This window comes from Hippopotamus amphibius, chromosome 2 (genome assembly GCF_030028045.1).
Source record: "Hippopotamus amphibius kiboko isolate mHipAmp2 chromosome 2, mHipAmp2.hap2, whole genome shotgun sequence".
Taxonomy (NCBI): Eukaryota; Metazoa; Chordata; class Mammalia; order Artiodactyla; family Hippopotamidae; genus Hippopotamus; species Hippopotamus amphibius.
In genome coordinates, this window is record NC_080187.1 from 227,559,682 (window position 1) to 227,577,488 (window position 17,807).

Here is a 17,807-nt window from a genome sequence, read left to right on the forward strand (position 1 = left end):
CCCTTTCTTCTTCTTTGTTTGTTTGTTTGTTTGTTTGTTTTTCTTTCTTTCTTAAATACAATGAAATACAAAGAAGAAGAAGAAGAAACGTGCCATCATCTCCTAGCCCAGATACCCCTATTAACAGTTCTGTGTCAAAATTCTAAAAAGGTTCTACTGCATTTTCTGGTTGTACTGTTACATTTTTGGTTTTCAGTTTAAATCTTGAATCCACCTAAAATTTATATCATTGTCCCCCAGAAACAAGAGAGAAATCCAGTTTTCCTCCCTCCCAAATGGCTAGCTACTTACTCTAACACAAGAAATATTAACCAAATGCATAATCATCAGTAAGCTTACTCTATTCTAGCACAATGAAGGCTCTCATAAATATTTGTTAAATGAATGTTAGATATTCATTTACTCATTCATTATTTCTACAGATATGCATTGAGTACCTACTATATGTGAACACTATACTAGACCTTGCATTTAGCAACAGTGACTCAGAACCCGTCCAGGAAGCCTGTAGTCTGGAAGTGAGGACAGGCATTAAATAAGTAATCATATAGCAATTATTTTGGACAAGATAACCTAAGATTCCTCTTACTGTGAACACCTAAACTTGCTAGAAGAAATATGGTATGCTTTATTTTATTTAGAACTTTTATTGAGATACAACTGACATACAGAAACTGCATATATTTAAAGTGTAGAATTTGATTTTTTTTTCTTATTAATAATGTATATATGTCAATCCCAGTCTCCCAATTCATCCCCACCCCCACCCCCCCCTCCGGTTGGTCTGCTTTAAAATGCAGAGTTGAGCTCCAGGGAATCCCAAAGACCAGGTACTAAGAGGGAACTGAAAACCACAGAGACTGCTCTAGGGAGATTTGTCCATCTAGGTAACAGGACCTGGATTCCAATGGGGAAAAGAGACAAGGCTTTGGGTAACTGTATTTAATTAAATTACAGAGTGGAAATCCATGAAGGTTTTGGGGAAGAATTAATTACAACATATGAGACAATTTCTAGCACTATTCAAACAGTGACTATCTGTGAGGTCACAGGCAAATCCCTGTACTCTTTTCAGCTTCCATTCCCCTGTATCAAATGAGAGAATTGAATTAGAATATCTGTAAATTATGTTTCAGTTGAAATTTTAGCATTCTGTGATGCGGGACACCTTCGGAAATTTAATTTGTCAGCAGTGTGAATGGTGGAGTATTGTATTAGCCTCATAACTGATATTGCTGCCTCTGGGCTTGCTTTACCTCCAAATTAATCTCTTCACTGACAACAGTAGCCTCTCTTGAACAAGTCTAAATGTTATTCCCTGCTTCAACATTTTCAATGGTGTTCCAAAATTTTCAGGCTAATGTTAAAAGGCCTTAGTTTGGCAAAAAAAAAAAAGAAAAGTTTTCATCATCTGGCTGTTTTATACTCCTCTAAGATCCTCATCTAACATTTATCCCATTATAGTATAATTATTGGTTTATCGCCTCTAAACAATGTAAACTCACTTTTGCCTTTTTTTTTAAACAGACATTTATTTAGACAACAAGACAGTTGAAGGGAAAACTATCTAGGATTCATTTCTTTTACAGTAATTTAACCCTACTTAAAGACAGATTGCCCATGTAACAGCTTCCTTCCAAAAAGTTATAAAATTGTCCTTGGTTTTACAATGATAAATGAAAAACATTAAAATTCTCCAATTTAACAAGGTATGCAAGGATTTTTATGTTGTCCTTTTTTTTGTTAAACAGTGAGAATAAAATAACTTACTGAAACATAAAGATAAGAGCTGAATGCGCATGCCACTAATGGAGAAAAGGGAGTATTTTCACAAAATCAGTATTTTTCTCCATCCCATTTCCATTTGATGTAGATCAAAACATACCATTGGCCATTTAGTTTTGTTTTTTTTTAATGCAATATACTTGTGCACATACATCAGTTACTTTATGTAAAATAAAAGAAGAGGGAAGGGGAAAATGAAAGAATAAACTATACTGTAGTACTCAGGATGTGGTGGAACCAAACTGCAGTTTTCTAACTGAGAATGTCTTCTTGGTCTGGAGGAAGAGAATTCTGGAGTAATGTAGCAGGTTCCCTTTTTAGTAGACACCTCCTGTCTGCTGCTGAAACACATCAATTGTACAAATCTTCATCTTCCACTTCCAACTGTGCTGCTGTGTCTGTTTCATTGATTGGCTGCCTGTCTCATTGACAAACCCTGTCGTTCACAATAGGTTTTCATTAGTTACTAAGTGGTGCATGCCTCTTAATCTTCAACTGCACCACAGAATCATCCTGCCCTGCCACCTTCAAATTAACATGATGGTTGTTCTCAGTCTTGACTCCTTCCTTGGGCTTTTTGTCAGCCAAGGCGAACACCGGAGTCTCTTCAGCTGCTGCTTCACAAAAGAGGTACCAAGTCCACACTGAATAAGCACAGGAGCAGCACCAGGAGTGGCAGAAGAAGGAGGTGGCGGCAGTGAAGGAGGGAGAGCACTTTGCCTTTTAAACATCTAGCATAGGTGCTGGCATACAGCAAGAACACAGTAAATGTTAAATGAATGAATACATGTACTGAAGTAAGAAGACCTGGTAGGTCTAGAAATAACTGTGGAGGGAGGTAATGCAGCTCTGAATTGACATAGCAACACTAAGAATGAGAAGGTGGGTATTAACAAGGAAATCATAGTGGAAACACAACCTATAAAACATGATCGAAGAGTGTCAAAAGAGAGTGAAACTGCACTCCTTCTTGGATGGGACGCAGATTGGGACTTGAACTCAGGATCCCTGACTTGGGAGGAAACTCAAACACACAATCTTTTAATTGAAACCACTCACCTAGCGTCAGGACTTACTGAGTCTCGGATTCTTTTGTCTAGTCGCAGAAAAGGCAAAGTAGCAGGCAAAGAGTGAGTTTATTAGCATAGGATGCTTGTGAGAGATACAAACGGGCAGGCAAGGCAGTCCCCAAAACAAAGAGGGCTACATGTTTATAATCAAACAAAACATGGGGAGGGGAGAAGACCACCTTCTTCCTCATTCTTGGGAAGGTGTCCAGGTGATAGGGACAGAGTAAAGGGACAAAGGTAAGTAAATGGTTAATCCCACTAGGGGATTGTAAGTAGGAAAAGAAGTATGGGAGACCCCTGTACGTTAATGATTACTCAACAAAGCAGGTTTGCTTCACCACAAAACCAAGCAGGCTGACTTAGCAATAAAACTATGCAACAGAAGCATGAGACATGCCCCCAAACAATAAAACAATGGTGGCATGAGACCCACATCCTGCCCAGTGAGCTCGGTAAATGAATGATTCCTAGGACATGCTCCTCTGGGCACATTAAAAACAAAATATAAGGAAAGGATGACATTAGACTGAAACCTGAAATGCTTTACCATTTTTAGCATACGGTACCACCTTTCTGCTCATTTCCATTGTGCCATGACAGTCCCAGCTTGACCACAGAGGGACAAGGAAACTCACCTGCCCGACCTGGAGGAGGAGCTGGAGGAGCTGATGATGGAAGCGTCATGTCTACTCAAGAATGAAGAAGAAGGTGGTCTTTTCCCCCTCCCCACTTTTCTTTGATTATAAAACTGTAGCCCACTAAGTTTCGGGGTGCAGCACCCTCTAACCCACGTGCTTGTAAGCCTCACAAGTGTCCTATTCTAATACATCACTTCTTATCTATCACTTTGCCGCTCTCTGCGATGAGATATAAAGAACCAGAGCTCTTCGGAGCCCCCTGAAGTGCCACCTAGCAGTTTCAAAGGCTTACATCATTAGCTCCTCTTCTGACCCTGTATGGTCTAATCGGGACTGTCATGGCGCTATTTAAATCAAATGTATATTAGCAAAAGGGTGGTGACGTATTCTAAAATATGATCCTGCATCTCAGGTTTCGGTATAATGTCCCCTTTCACCTAGTTTCTTTCCCCTTTCTCCTGTATTCCTGTCTTAGCTACGTGCAGAAATGCAACCCTTCAAGGACCATTACCTCCCTGACTTCATGTGACAAGATTCAGACCCTATATTTATTGTCTTGTGTTTTAACTATCAGGGTTTGTGGCTTGAGTATGCCTGGGGCTTGGATGCACCTGGATTCTTTTTTTGAATGGTGGTTAGTTTACAACAGTCTCCCAAACTCCCTTAACATTTCCTTTTTGTCTTTAATCCCCTGGTGGGATTTCTAAACTATTTAATTATCCTACTCTATATCAAAAGTAGCACTATAAAGGTCGAGTTCTTAGGTGTATATTTGTTAGCTACATAGCTTTATTTAGTTTAGATGAAATTTACCATTAAAAAACCAACTCCAAGATCTGGTCCCCATGTGCTAGGGCAGACAAGTCTACACTGTCCATAGACTGTGACCTCTCTAAGAATATGATGTCATTATGATTTTACTAGCTTGAAACCAGGTGAGCTACATACGTGAGTAAAGTTTACTGTGGGCACAAATTTGGTAAGTCAGAGATATTCAGTTATCTGTTGTATGCCTGGTGTGCACACAAACCTGGGGAATAAAAGACATGAAAAGTAATTTTAGGGAATTCCCTGGTGGTCCAGTGGTTAGGACTCCGTTGCTCTCACTGCCAGGGACAGGGATTTGATCCCTGGTAGGGGAACTCCTGCAAGTTGCACGGCTCGGCCAAAAAATAAATAAATAAAATAAAATTACAACAGTTTTGTCCAACATTTAAGATGTTCCCAGCTCCCAACTTTTTCTACAGGTTCAGAGGTATATTTTAACATACTTGTTTAGGCAGGTGTTTTATTGTTTTCATCTATACTATCACCCACTCAAAGAACAAAAATAGGTAATTCCTATAAAGTCCAATTTCTTTGAAAATTCTAGCTTAATTCTTTTTCTCTCTGGCCATAAGATTAACTGTTGCTGAGCAGTGTTTTCATTCTCTACATGCAAGAAAACCAAATAGGAAAAAAATAATTTTTTATTACCTTATCATTACTTTCCATGAACCAACTGTTTTTAAGATAATCAACAGATAATACTTTAGATTCAAATTGCTGTACACAGAGGCGGTCATTCAAGGATAAATCATTATATTGCCACAGTTGAATGGAAAAGTACTTTTGGACGCCGTTTCTCACTGGTGAAAGTACATCTCAGACGAAGTGGAATATTTGATACAAGTCTGGGACTAGGGAGAGGCGAGCACGCAAAATTTAAAGGGGAAGACCGCTAGGCCCTGAGGGTAAGTGCCTCTCCCGCCCCACGCAGGGCCGGGCCCTTCTTTAATAAACGGAATAAGGAGTCTGGAGGGTATGCACATGGTCCAGGTCCCAGCGCGGGTTGGAAAAGAATTTCCAGACACAAAGCATCGCAGAAGAGAGTGAGTTTATTGAGAATAAAGAGCAGAGCTTAGCGAGGGGCGCTGTAAAGACAGCTGCAGGACCTCCCCGCGTCCAAGGAGAGTGGACCCTTTCCCGGGCTTGCAGCCAATTTCTATACCCTCAATAGGATAAGGCTTCCTACTGGAGGGGTCGTGTTAGGTGATTGGTCAGGTTGCCACATGTTGAATATTTTACCCAGTAAGGAGTTGGGGGCTGTTTGGCCAAGGTCGAGAGCGCCCTTGTCAACAGCTGCTGCTGGACTCAGCCCAGAGACTTCTTTGGTTCTGTGCCCTTGCCACAGGGCTCCACGCCCATGGGGTCTCAACCGTCTTCCCAGGTCTTAGATGCAGTGAAGCTACTCCCTCCATCCCAGCCCCCAGCGGCTGCAAAGTGGGAATCTGTTCAACAGGAACCGCCAAGTCAAATACTGTCCTATCAAGTCCCCCTCTGGCGTGGCAGGTGTCGCCTCTGAAGCCCCCAAACCAAAACAACACCGCAGCCCATCCGCGCCGGGCCCCGCCGCGCGCCCCCACCCTCGGCATCGGGCACCTCGCGGGGCGCCCACTTCCCCGCCACAGAGGACCCGCCGCCTCCCCTCGGGAGCTCGGGGACCCCGGCGCCGGCCGCGCGGGCCCGCGTCGCCGCGGAAGCCAGGGCGGCGCCCCCGCCGATCGCCGGTTTCGGGAGCGCGAGCCGGGCCCCCGGGGCTGGGCGTCGGCGCGCCGCGGCCCCGCGCGGACTCGGCCCCGCGAGGGAGGGGGGCCGCCGCCGGCCCCGGGGGCCGCGGGGGGGAGGAAGCGGAGGGCGCGGGCCCCGCGAGCCGGCAGGCGGAGGCCCGGGCAGCCGCGCGCCCGAGGACCCCGGGCGCGGCGCGGCGGGAAGGCGGGCGTTCAAAGCCGGGCCCGGGAGCGGCGGGCGGCGCGGCGGCGCGATGCGGCTGCACTGCGAGGTGGAGGTGGTGCGCCGGCAGCTGCCGGCCCTGGGGCTGAGGAACCGGGGCAGGGGCGTCCGGGCCGTGCTGAGCCTCTGTCCGCGGGCGCCCGGGACGCCGCCGCCGCCGCCGCGGGCCCGGCGGCCCGCCTGCCTGCTCGTCTCCACCCTGCGGGACCGGCTCGGGACCCGCTATGAGGTGCGCGCAGCGGGCGGCTCGGGGCTGGGGGGCGGGGCGGGAGGGGGGTTCTGAGCGCCGGGCCCCCCCACCCCCGCCCCCACCCCGGACCCCGGCGCCTCCCTGCGGACCCCGAGGGCGAACGGTTTGTGGGCGCGCCCTTCGCGCGCTCCTCGCGCGTTTCCGCGGCTCTGTCGGGACAGCCGCGCCGTGTCGCGGTGGAGAGCGGCCCCGGCCCCCGTAGGGCCGTGCACGCATCCGCCTGCCTGACGAGACCGTGAAGGGAGCGTCGGTCCGGTCTGGGGGAGCTGGAAAATGGCTGTAGGTTCTGTGTCGCCCGCAGTCTTTTCGCTGGTTTTTGTTTGTTTGAAGGCTTTGTGGGATGGATGCAAGGTCATGAGGCCAGATTAGTACAGTGGTAAACCCGTAACGCTTGTATCGACCTTGATGTTTTTATTTAAGCTGTTGGTTACTGCCTCTCTCTCTCTCTCTTTTTTCCCCCGCAACTGTTTGATCTCCTGAGTCTGGATGTGTTAGGTCCAGGACTTTTTTGTTTCTATCTAGCAGGAGGAAACCCTCCAGAAGAAGCTGGAAGTTGAAATGGAATTTTTGAAGCACAAGTTTTATAAACTCCTTTTACGTTGATTACCAGGCATGTTATTTTGTGAAAGTGCCTGGAATACCCTTGTGCCTGCTGCGATAAAATTCAGGGGGGCAGTTCTTCATCACCCACCGTTGCATCTGACTCTGGGCTGGATTTTATTCAGTTTCTGGGATCATACTCGTAGTTGAGGAAAGGAGTTACTGCTGTTTTCATTCAGAGCCACGTAAATGTTTGATGTAAGCAGTTGAAAGTCTAAATAATTCCCCCCTTTCCATGAGATCGATTCATATAATTTTTCAAATTAAAAGGACTTTAGAAATCACCCGAATTTTAAATGTTAGAAAACTGTTAGGTGACAGAAACAAACTCATAAGCAGAATTGAGTCTCCTTTGTCTTCCTTAAAACCTATCTTTTCGTGCCCAGTTTAGATACTGCCTATTTTAAGAGTTTCTTATGATCTCTCCTTTAGAACTTATACTGCACTAATAGTCAGTAGCTGAAAATCCTAACTAAAATTTTATTGTAAACTGCTAGTTGAAGACTTATTGTGTGCAGGGTGCAGTGCTAGATACTGTGGGAAGTAAACCTGAGTTAAGTCACGGTTTTTCCAAGACTGGAAAGGGAGAAACAGAGACCACCACTTACAAAGGTGGGCAGTGATAAGTGCTGTAATAAAGGAAGAGGCAGAGTAGTACAATATCAGAAACGAAAGGTATTCTGATTAAAGGCCTTGAGGAAATTTTGTAGAAGAGGTGGTGCCACAGGGCTTGGGACATAGTAGGTGTCAAGTAAACATTGGATGAATTAAGGTGGTTTGGTCCTGCGCCTTGGGTAGGAATTGGTGCTGAGTGTGCAAGTACCTTCACGCTCTTTCTTACAACCCTCTACTTTTCTGTCCCATGACTTCAGCTGTCATCCATCTGCCTGTGATTTCCAAATCCATATCTTTAGCTAGTCCTCTCCCTTAACTTCCCCCCTGAGCTAGCTACCTACTGGAAATCTTCACTTGGATGTGTTGCAGTATTTCAAGCTCAAAATAGCCCCAGATTAAATTTCCTTGCCACACTTGCCACTTGCAAGTGTTCTGAAACCTTTTAAGTAGTATTCTGCCCCATTCAGGAACCTTAAAGCCGTTCCCTCCCTATAGCCAATGTATTATTGAATTCTTTAACTTTTACTTCCTAGGTAGTTTTCATATTTTCATACCTCCTTCCATCCCAGCTTTGATCTAAATCAGCATTGTCCCTTGCCTGGTTAGCTTCTTAAAGCATCGCCCTCCCTCTACCATTGTCTTTCATACATCCCATTCACCCCGCTCCCAAAGTTCATTCTCACACTGTAGTTAAAGGGAACTTTTCAAAATGCAGATCTAACCACATTCCAAGCTTAAAGTCATTCAGTGGATACCACTGTTCTTAGGATAAAATCCAAAATTCTTAACATGGTTTACGAAATCTTTCACTATCTAATCTCTGTTTACCTCTCCAGGCTTACCTGCCTCTTTTCACGGGATCTTTCAGGCATGCTGAACCTCTTTCAGCTCCTGGCAGTTGCCAAGCTCTCTTACCTTCAAGGCTTTGCACACATCATTCCATCTTGTTGGTATGCTACCCCTTCTCTCTTCCCCCAGTATCTTCACTTGGCTAACATCTCTTAATCTTTCATTTCTTACTTTTTAAGTCACTTTCATACCTCCAGACGAGGTAAGATTCCTTTGCTAATAAGGTCTTATAGCAGCCTGTATTTCCCTTGTCTTAATATTTGTTACGCTGTAATTACTTGTTTAATAACTGTCTCTCATGAGATTGGCAACTTGATAAGTGTAATTCCCATGTTGTCTTCTTTACCACTGTTGTCCCAAGCCCCCTGTCATGGTGCCCGGTACGTAGTGGCTTCTGAATAAATAGTTGCTGAAGTCTGAAGCAGAAGCAACATCAGTCATTAAAAATTTTCAAGCAGCTGTCATGTGTCAGCCACTTTTCTGGCTCTGAGGAAATAATAGTGAACAAAGGAGACAAGATTCCTGCTTTCACTGAGTTCCTATCTTGCGGGAGGTATGCTGACCCCAGATTAATGGGCTGAAGTTGAGAAGTCCAGTAACTATTATTGGCAGCTCTTACTACAGCCACGTAGAATGGCAGAAAAGAAGCATTCTCCCCAAACACAGGGGATTCTGTTCTCAAAGAAGAAAGAGTTACTGGACAGGTAGAACAATTACGTCTTACCAGAAGCTAGATGAGTATAAATACCTCCCAAACCGAACAAACCAAAACCTTTAAATCTTAAAACAACAAAACACCCAGACTTAAGGACTAAAAGTCAAACCAAAGCCCGGCAAAGTGACTGCCACATTCTAGTTGTAATAAATGTTGAATAACAGTACCTGGTTTTGTCCTTCTTTTCCCATTGGTTTTAAGCAGCTAAAGGAGAACGTTGAGCAGTTCTTCACCAAATTTGTGGATGAGGGGAAAGCCACCGTTCGGTTAAAGGAGCCTCCCGTGGACATCTGTCTAAGTAAGGTATGGTATTAAAAACGTTAATGCTTAGGTTGGTTGACTGTAAAGAGAAGAGACGCTATTTTAGGATCCTGATGTCCCACATAGCTGAGCAGAGGCAGACACTTGCAGGTATGTTTGAAGAAGTGATGGCAGCTTCCCTGGCATGCTTGTGTGGCCTCGAAAAGGGCAGAGTCAGTCTTAGAAAAGTTGCCCAGGATAGGAAGGAAAACTGAGTTTGCTTCTGTGCCCGAGATGGAGCCTCGCAGTGTGCTTACAACTCTATAAGGCACACGTGTACATTTTGCTAGCTGAATCACAGGTGATGAATCTAAATTTGGTGTAAAAAAGAATGGATAAAATACAATTAGAAACACTTTAGGGGGTATTTTACTTACTATAATCACTTTTTAAAAATACATAAACCATTAGAATAAAAAACTGTTTTCTTCTTTGCCTTACCTCTCTTTTTCCATCTTCCCCTTCCCAGAGGGTAGGAGCAGTGATTTTGTTCAACCTTGCATTATCCTTAACCCCAAGCCAAGAGCTTTGTAAACATTAAAAGTTTAATAACTGTTTAAGGTATTTATATCAAATGAAGGTGTTTTGTCCTACCTCCTCCCTGTTGTGGTTTTTCATCTTCTCTTGATACTCAGCCTATCCTTCCACTAACTCCTTCTACCTAAAAATAAGCTGAAAGGTCTTAGAATAGACAACTTTCTGGAAAGTCAAGGCTAAATCTGTTGGCTCCACTTTCTTACTATCTCTTTTGACCTCTGCCTTCACTGGTTTGTTGACAAAACATGCTTCAAAGATCAGTGATCTTCCTATTTGCCAATCACATTGCCATTAGTTCTCATCCTTTTTGAGCTCTGTAGAATTTGATGCTGATGACCACTCCCTTCATAATAAAACTTTCCTTTCTTGCCACCCCTGATAGGGCATTGTGCTGGTTTACCTTCAGTTTTCTTGGCTGCTCCTTTGTCTCCTGTCCCGGGCAACCTTTTTCCTATCTTGGGAATGAAGGCTTTATTCCCATTCTCTGCCATACCTACTTTCTGCTCCCGCAGTTCAGCCTTTAGTGTATGTAACTCCCAAGTCTGCAAACCTATACCCTTTGCATGGACCTACTTGGCCCAGGTCACCAGACTTTCCTTACTCCACTGTGTATGCTGCTGCCAAAATAATATTTACTCTTGTCATGTAATTCTCAACTCAAAATTCTTCAGTGATTTCCCACAGCCTGATCATTCTGTCCTCCTTAACCTAGGCACCAAGCTCATCTGCGAGGGTGAGTCAAAAATTATCCGCACTCCGGTTGTATTAAAACTTGTATAAATTCTACAGCCAGAGTGCGGGTGATTTTTGACTCATCCTGGTATAATCTATCCCCACACTATATTTCTACTCTTTTTCTCCTCCACAAAGCTCCTACATTCCAGCCAAATAGGATCACATACTTAGTTTCCCAAACTTGCTGAAAGTTCAGTAGTCCTTCACACATAAACTTTATGAAACTTCTGAAGTACCCTGCAAGTATTCGTTATTTTTATCGATGATTTAGTTCACATAGCACTTTATTAGTGATTCCTCTGTCCAGCTGGAAGCAGTCTCTTGCTTTTGGTGTTTTCTAGTGCTTTTAGCATTGAGAGCTACTTGGCCCTCCTTTTGACAGGGCCGTTGCTTTTGACAACTCCTCGTCTTTGTGAGTAACCCCCCTGAGTGTTTTGCAGCACACAGTGCTACCTCAGTCTATGTCAGAGGCGCTGGGGATTTGGGTCAGTTCATTGTTTCTTTTTTTTTTTTTTTTTTTTTTGACTTTGGTTACTAAGGTTAAGTAACTTTTTTTTTTAATTTCTTAAACCCAGATCTTAAGTGGAGTCTTTTCATGCTTTCCTGTTTTACTTTATACTCTAATGGTTCCCCCATGAACGGTTTTATTTAGAGTATGTCTCTCAACTTAATTTTTTCAAAAACTTTTAAAGTTTTTTGTATCTGTATTGAAGTTTAGTGAAAATAGAATACTAAAAAAATGTTTACAGCCGTTTTCAATAAATGATTGCATGATTTACATATATAACTTTACAAAGTTTGTTTAGGCTGAATTAGCATGCATGCATTATCTAAAATGGAATTTATAATTGTACAACTTATTTTTATGTATTCAGGCCAACTCCAGCAGTCTAAAGGGTTTTCTTTCAGCCGTGAGACTGGCTCACAGAGGCTGTGATGTGGAGGCACCGCTTTCAACCCTCACACCGGTGAAGACTTCAGAATTTGAAAAATTTAAAACTAAAATGGTTATCACATCCAAAAAGGACTATCCTCTTAGCAAGAACTTCCCCTGCTCTCTGGAACATCTTCAGACTTCTTATTGTGGGCTTGTCCGGGTTGATATGCGTATGCTTTGCTTAAAAAACCTTAGAAAATTAGACTTGAGTCACAACCATATAAAAAAGCTTCCAGCTACAATTGGAGACCTCATCCTCCTTCAAGAACTTAACCTGAATGATAATCACTTGGAGTCATTTAGTGTAGCCTTGTGTCAGTCTACACTCCAGAAGTCACTTCAGAGTTTGGATCTCAGCAAGAACAAAATTAAGGCACTGCCTGTGCAGTTTTGCCAACTTCGAGAACTTACAAATTTAAAACTTGATGATAATGAACTGATTCGACTTCCTTTCAAGATGGGACAACTGACAAATCTGCGTTTTTTGTCAGCGGCTCGAAATAAGCTTCCGTTTTTGCCTAGTGAATTTAAAAATTTATCCCTTGAGTACTTGGATCTTTTTGGAAATACTTTTGAACAACCAAAAGTCCTTCCAGTTATAAAGCTGCAAATGCCATTAACTTTATTGGAATCTTCTGCACGAAGCGTATTATATAATAGGTAAGCCTTTGATAGCATCCTGGTATTCTATTCTCGTCATCCTCAGAGTAACACAGTCTTGAACATAGCTTATGATGCTGTGCGCAGTCTGATGCTTGGCTCCAGTGGCCTTCTTGCTGTTCCTTACTTCTGCTTGGAATGCTTGAGTCCCATAGCTCACTTTCTCACTTCAGTTCTCTGCACAAGTGGCACCCCAGAAAGGTCTTTCCTGACTACCCTATCTAAAGTTTTATCCCCCACACCCTTACATTGCTCGATTTTTTTTGTCACAGGATTTATTACCTGGAATGATATATATATATTTTTTAATATTTCTTTTTTGTGAGGTATTTCCACTAGAATGTAAAATTCATGAGGGTGTGGACTTTGCCTTATTCTCCACTATTTCCCTTGGGTCTAAAATGAGATATCTATCCCCCATGCCTGCAATATGTTAGGCACTTAATAAACACATGAATGAATGAATGAATGAATGAGTGAATGAATGACATTGTTTCTCAGAGTCTGGTTCCCTGACCAGCAACATCAGCATCACCTAGGAATTTGATAAGAGTTGTAAGTTCTTGAACTTCACTGCAGACCTGCTGAATCAGAAATTCTGAGGGTGGGGTCCAGCTCTCTGTGTTTTAACAAGTCCTCCAGGTGGCTCTGCTGCACAGTCTGAAAGGCTGGCATAATGGTAAAGTGTGGTCTTTGGAGTCAGACTTAGGTGTGACTCCTGGCTTCATCCCTTAGTGTGGCTTTAGCAAGTTATTTAACCTCTTTGATTGAATCTCATCTGTGAAGCAGGACCAACAATACCTACTTTACAGAATCCTGAAGGTAAACGATCTAATGCAATGGCAAAGTGTTTGGCCTGTAGTAGGACTCAATAGCTGCTGGTTCTTTTCCCTCGTCTTTGAATACTAACTGCAGTTGGTCATGAGACACCAAACTCCAATTATTCATTTTTTTCAGGCTTCTTTCATATAGGAGTGGAAGCTAAGATGTGAACCAAATTACTATTGAGTGCCTATAAAATGGTAGGCAGTATTTCACAAAAGAGATTTTTAAATTTTTTTAGTCGGGGAGAGACTTAAAAAAAGAAAGAAATGACAAAACTTATGGGCCTAGAAAAATGCACGCATGAATAAACACAGACTTTTGCATACAGTTTTATAATGCTCATAGGCCCCACTGAAACCCGAGCCAGCCTTCCCTCTTCACCAACCCTAGCTTAAGAGCTCTTACCCTAAAGCAGTGGTTCTCAGATTTTACTTCACATTTAGAATCATGTGAGGAACTTTTTTCTGACGGTTAGTCCCCACCCCAGACCTATTAAATCAGAATGTTTGGGAGTAGGACCCAGTATTTTTTTAAGTCCCGGAGTGGTTCTGATGTATAGCTTGCTTCTTAGACTTGACGTGCATTCACATGACCTGGAAGTCTTGTTGAGCAGATTGTGTTTAAGAGGTCTGAGGTGGAGATCTGCGTTTTAAATCTGCATTCTATGTGAGGCTGCTCGTCCATGAACTGCACCTGAGTACTGAGGCTCTAAAGTAACCAAGGGCTCATTATGGTTTAGGGCAGTGGTCCTTGAAAGTGGAGGGTGCAGCATGGTCGTGCTTGCTGTAGCACAGCGCTTATTAGAGCGGAGTGCTGGTCCCCACCCTCAGAGACTCTCACTCGGTAAATGTGGAGTAGGGGGGAGAAACTGCATCTCTCACGAGGTCCAAGGGAATGCTGATGCTGCTGGCCGGGGGACCGCGCTTTGAGAACCACTGGTGTAAGGCATTGACTCTTAGCTAGGAGATTAAAATTATCTGTTCAACGACAATGCATGTAAGTTAAGTGCCTAGAACAGTGCCTGGCTCATAGTAGGTCTCAATAAGTACTTACTGGATGTATAAATACATGTAATTTGCTTATCTGGCAATTAAAAATCAATGTTGCTATCATTGGTTGTGGAGGAGTTCTAAATAATGTAGATGAAAGATGTATATCTAGATTTTCTGGTAATATAGGTTGTAGATCCTACCTCAGACCAACTAGTTCAGAATCTCCAGAGAGGCGCCCCTATTGTACGTCATATATTTTTCAGAATCTCCAGAAGTGATACTGATGATTCAGGTTAAGACCCCTGATTTGAGAGAACTCTACGTGGTGTCTTTTGGCAATGTGTCCTGCTCCCGAGTCTCTTATTCGTTCCCTGAGACTTACATGTGAAAAAAATATGTTGTACTTATTTAAATTTGAAAATTATGTCCAAATGAAAAATACTGTAAATGGTTACTGATGATTTGAAAAGATCATAACGGATTGGCTAAGATGACTTCAATCTTTGCCAAAGTATAAATTTGCATGTTTTCAGCTACCTTGTTTTAAAAAGAATATAGATCCAAAGCCATGAGAACAATATCTAGCTATTGATAACTTGTCCTAACTACTGGTTACAAACATAAAGTTATAGTCTATTAGAAGAATAGTGGGAACTTAAATTATGTTGGATAGAAAGTACAGTTTTTAACTGTTTCCTGTTTCCTTGGACTATAACCAGTAGCCTGAAATGTAAACTTGTGGTTTTAAAAAAAAATTGTTACTTACACGAGTAACAAATTAGTACATGTGAAAAAAGGAAAAATTGCAAACAAGGCCAATAGCCAATCCCTTATGAAAAGTAAACCCGTATTTTTGATTTGATGTTTATCTTTTCAGACTTTTCTAATACGGTTTTCAACTCCAGTTTAAGTTATAAAAATAGATTTTATTTATTTGTTGAAAAAGCTCTGAACACCTATTATGTGTTAGCCTAGGTACCAGAGAAACAACAAAGAAAAGCGTGTGTGGGAGACACAGTGACTGCAGTATGGTTGTTTAGGGTGGAGGAGCGAGGTGGGCAGGGGGCAGGTCTCAAGAGACTGTCTCTTACTGTCTTGTAGGTGAGGGCAAGGAGTTTAACTGGATTTGATTTTAATTGTATTGAGCACCATTGAACTTTTTTTTTTTTGGGCTCTCAGGCTTAGTTGCTCTGCAGCATGTGGGATCTTCCTGGGGCAGGGATCAAACCTGTGTCCTCTGCATTGGCAGGCGGATTCTTAACCACTGCGCCACCTAGGAAGCCCCACCATTGAACTTTTAAGCTAGAGAGTGAATGACTTAATTTAAGCAAGGTTAAGTTGCTTCTTTGGCTAGTAAAGTAAAACTAATGTCCCAAACATGTGTTTTAAAATTGTTTCACACAGTTTAAAATTCCCTTTTGAACGCTTGATGCCTAGGAGAGTATATGGATTTATTTTAATGAATGTTTCTTCAGACAGAACTGAGTAATTCTCTCATTACCATTTATAAGAATTGTATGACAGAGTCATACATTTAAATTATGTTACACTGGTCATACAGTGTAATTTTATAAAGGACAGCTGACTCTTTCATTGTATTCAGTAGGTTATGCTATTAAGTGGCAGTGCTAAAAGATACTTTATGGAGTGGTACAGATCTTCTTAGGTTTACAATATGTCATATTACTGTTATTTAGTATATTTTTCCCATTCTTACCAGTTTGTAAAATAAAACAATATACTGAGTTGAGTAATTTTATTTTTCTATGGTTATAATTTCAGTGTCCAATAATTCATGTCCTATTACGTGAAGTTTTGAATCTAGTAACATTAAAAAATTTTCTTAAAATAATTTTTTCCAATAGGATTCCATATGGCTCTCATATCATTCCTTTCCATCTTTGCCAAGATTTGGATACTGCAAAAACCTGCGTTTGTGGAAGATTCTGTCTAAGCTGTTTCATTCAAGGAACTACTACCATGAACCTGCACTCTGTTTCTCACACTGTGGTCTTAGTGGATAATATGGGTGGTACAGAAGCGCCTGTTGTCTCTTACTTCTGTTCTCTAGCCTGTTATGTAAACTCCTGTGATATGTTAAAGTAGTAGGTAAGATCACAAAAAGAAATTCCATTAGTTACAGATCAATTTGGGACTTGCTTATGGTCTAAATGTCAAATTGGAGAAAGGGCAGCTTTTCTTGTGTTTTGTATACTTGCTTGAGGGGAAGAATGTGTGTTAGTCTAACATTTTCCATCAGTTGACTATAAAACCTTAAAATCATTAAAACCTAATCGATTTTATTGTGGTATCAACTTTTAACAGTTTATTGCACTTGTGTTATTTCAGACTAGTGTTTCCAGAGTGGGTTGTGGGGTTATCTTTTCATGTTAAACAGATATTGATCCCAACCACTCTGGTCACAGAATTTTCTTATCGATTTTTGTCTTGTATTTCAGTTAAAGAAATTGAGTTTCTGGGATTCCCCTGGTGGCCCAGTGGCTAAGACTCTGCACTCCCAATGCAGGGGTCCAGCCCAGGTTCAATCCCTGGTCAGAGAACTAGATCCCATGTGCCACCGCCAAATAAATATTTTTTTAAAACACAAAGAAATTGAGTTTCTGTATGCAGAAAATATACTTTGGACTAATATAGTCTAAACTGTAGTGAAAACTTGTTTGATATGAAACTATAAAAGTTTTTAAGCACTTTTTTCTGTTTCAGGTGTGTTATTCTAAATATATATGGAATTTTATTTTCACCAAACATAAAGTAGGAGTTGCTTTGGACAAATAGACTTGTTTTTACAAGTTTTATGATTTTTGTGTGTGTGAAAAATGATGCAAATAAACTTACTTACAAAACAGAAACAGACTCACAGAGAAGGAACTTCTGATTACCAGGGAAGAAAGGTGGGAGGGGGTAATGGACTGGGAGTTTGGTCTTTCTCTGACTGACTTCACTTAGTATAATCTCCAGGTCCACCGATGTTGCTGCAAATGGCATTATTTCATTCTTTTTAATGGCTGAGTACTCTTCATTTACTTTTTTTCAAAGTTTGAGAACCTTCCCAGCAGCTCATCAATCATAATTATGAATTCACCCAACATATATATTTGAAATTGACCCGAAAAAAGTAAAGTTTCAGTTTTTTCCCCACTTTATGATTTATCTCCATAACATAGTTATAAAGTCTGAGGTGGGGCTCCTATCTTCTTTTTATACAAATACAAAATGCCAATTCTTGTGGAACTAAATTTAAATAATGAATTGAGACGAGGATGAACCTTAATTCACTTACAAATAAATTTACTGTTACTTTCTTAATTTAGAGCCAAATTAGGTGTGCAATTTTGCTTATATTCTAAAAACACAGGGGCTCCCTTGCTGGTGCAGTGGTTAAGAATCCACCTGCCAAAGCAGTGATGTGGGTTTGCTTCCTGGGCAGGGAAGATCCCATGTGCTGCAGAGCAACTAAGCCCGTGTGCCACAACTACTGAGCCTACATGCCACAACTACTGAGCCTA

General features: G+C 42.0%; 1 protein-coding gene and 1 pseudogene across 5 annotated transcripts; one reads left to right on the forward strand and one right to left on the reverse strand.

The window, feature by feature from the left end:
- Nucleotides 1-2,102: 2,102 nt before the first annotated feature.
- Nucleotides 2,103-3,442, reverse strand: LOC130844727 (small ubiquitin-related modifier 2-like; annotated as a pseudogene).
- A 2,734-nt stretch (nucleotides 3,443-6,176) lies between these two features.
- On the forward strand, nucleotides 6,177-17,126 carry LRR1 (leucine rich repeat protein 1). Of its 5 annotated transcripts, none has more exons than XM_057725172.1 (4): nucleotides 6,210-6,494; nucleotides 9,496-9,597; nucleotides 11,742-12,463; nucleotides 16,146-17,126. In XM_057725172.1, exons 1-4 carry the CDS (start codon nucleotides 6,297-6,299, stop codon nucleotides 16,384-16,386), a joined length of 1,263 nt encoding a protein of 420 aa, XP_057581155.1. In that variant the 5' UTR covers nucleotides 6,210-6,296; the 3' UTR covers nucleotides 16,387-17,126. The 5 variants fall into 5 exon arrangements, with proteins under 5 accessions (XP_057581158.1, XP_057581159.1, XP_057581155.1 ...); XM_057725173.1 differs by having other exon boundaries at nucleotides 9,499-9,597; XM_057725174.1 differs by lacking the exon at nucleotides 6,210-6,494 and adding an exon at nucleotides 6,624-6,794 and having other exon boundaries at nucleotides 9,499-9,597.
- Nucleotides 17,127-17,807: the final 681 nt, after the last annotated feature.